The 1,035-nt window shown below is 63.0% G+C and overlaps 1 protein-coding gene across 1 annotated transcript in view; it reads left to right on the top strand.

Moving 5' to 3' along the window:
- The window catches only part of LOC104466091 (transmembrane protein 17A-like), a gene marked incomplete at its 5' end in the record, with an annotated part of 8,226 nt that overhangs the window by 6,944 nt on the left and 247 nt on the right, over positions 1–1,035 (top strand). The window contains 2 exons of the mRNA XM_010079415.1: positions 4–75; positions 492–609. Of these exons, the coding sequence (XP_010077717.1) occupies positions 4–75; positions 492–609 (190 nt within the window). The remainder of the gene's footprint in view (positions 1–3; positions 76–491; positions 610–1,035) is intronic.

Below are 1,035 nucleotides of genomic sequence, written 5' to 3' on the forward strand. Positions count from 1 at the left end.
CAGATGTTGCTCTACTTCAACGTCTACTACTTCCCGGTCTGGTTCCTGGCTGAGGGGTTGATGCTGCAGCTGAAGGTACCATCCTGGGGGCACATGGTGGGGGGTGAACCTGCTCCTGCCCAGCCTCCCCGAGCGTGCAGGGGCCACACTGAGCAGGGGAGAGGGGAGCCTCGTCAAAATGAATGGGTCCCCACACATACGAACAAAATGCACCGTCCCCCACAAGACAGGATGGCTCGCCTCTGGCTCCAGAAACGGGAATTGTGAGAACAGCCACTGAACTCTCCAGGCAGGGAAGGTTAATCTGGGAGGGCAGAGTGGGCAGGGCTGGGCACCAGCACGGGTGGGAGCTGGCAGAGCATGGGGAGCTGGGGACACGGGGAAGGGGATGGGGAGGCGGGCGCTGAGCGCAGGGGATGGGAAATGGCATGGAGAACTGGGCACAGGGCATGGGATGGGGCTGGCTGGGACGAGCTGTGCCCTCATTTCAGTACCACCTGCTGCCTCAGCACTACCAGTTCCTGCTGGTTGCTGCCTTCCTCATCCTGTCACTGGCCGAGGGCTCCCGCCTCTACCTGGGCTACGTGGGGAACCTGCAGGAGAAGGTAAGTGGCATCTCTCTGCCCTGGCCACAGTGAGGGACAGCCGTGCTGTGGGAGCTGTGGTTATGCTGGATGTCCCCTTGCTCGGGACCCAAGTGCCCGTCCCCAACCGGTTCCTCCTGGAGTCCTGCCTGGAGCTGTCCTGGGAGGGAACTGCAGGGGCAGGCAGGACCTGGAGGCAGGGGACAAAGGGGACCCACTCGCTCTCCTGCTGTATCCCTCCCTGTGCTGTGGGTGTGATGCTCCAGCTCTGGGCTTGACAGCATCCAACCACATCCAGGCACAGCTCCGCCTGGTAAGGCTGTCCCTGGTACCCGGGTGCCAAGGCCAGCAAAGTGGACAATTCAGGGAGCTCCTGGGGCAGAGAGGGTCCCCCTGCCCCACCGATGGCTTCTGCACCCCATCTCAGCAGCCTCTGCTCCCACAGGTGCCC

Source organism: Pterocles gutturalis, unplaced genomic scaffold, assembly GCF_000699245.1.
Source record: "Pterocles gutturalis isolate BGI_N339 unplaced genomic scaffold, ASM69924v1 scaffold4144, whole genome shotgun sequence".
Taxonomy (NCBI): Eukaryota; Metazoa; Chordata; class Aves; order Pterocliformes; family Pteroclidae; genus Pterocles; species Pterocles gutturalis.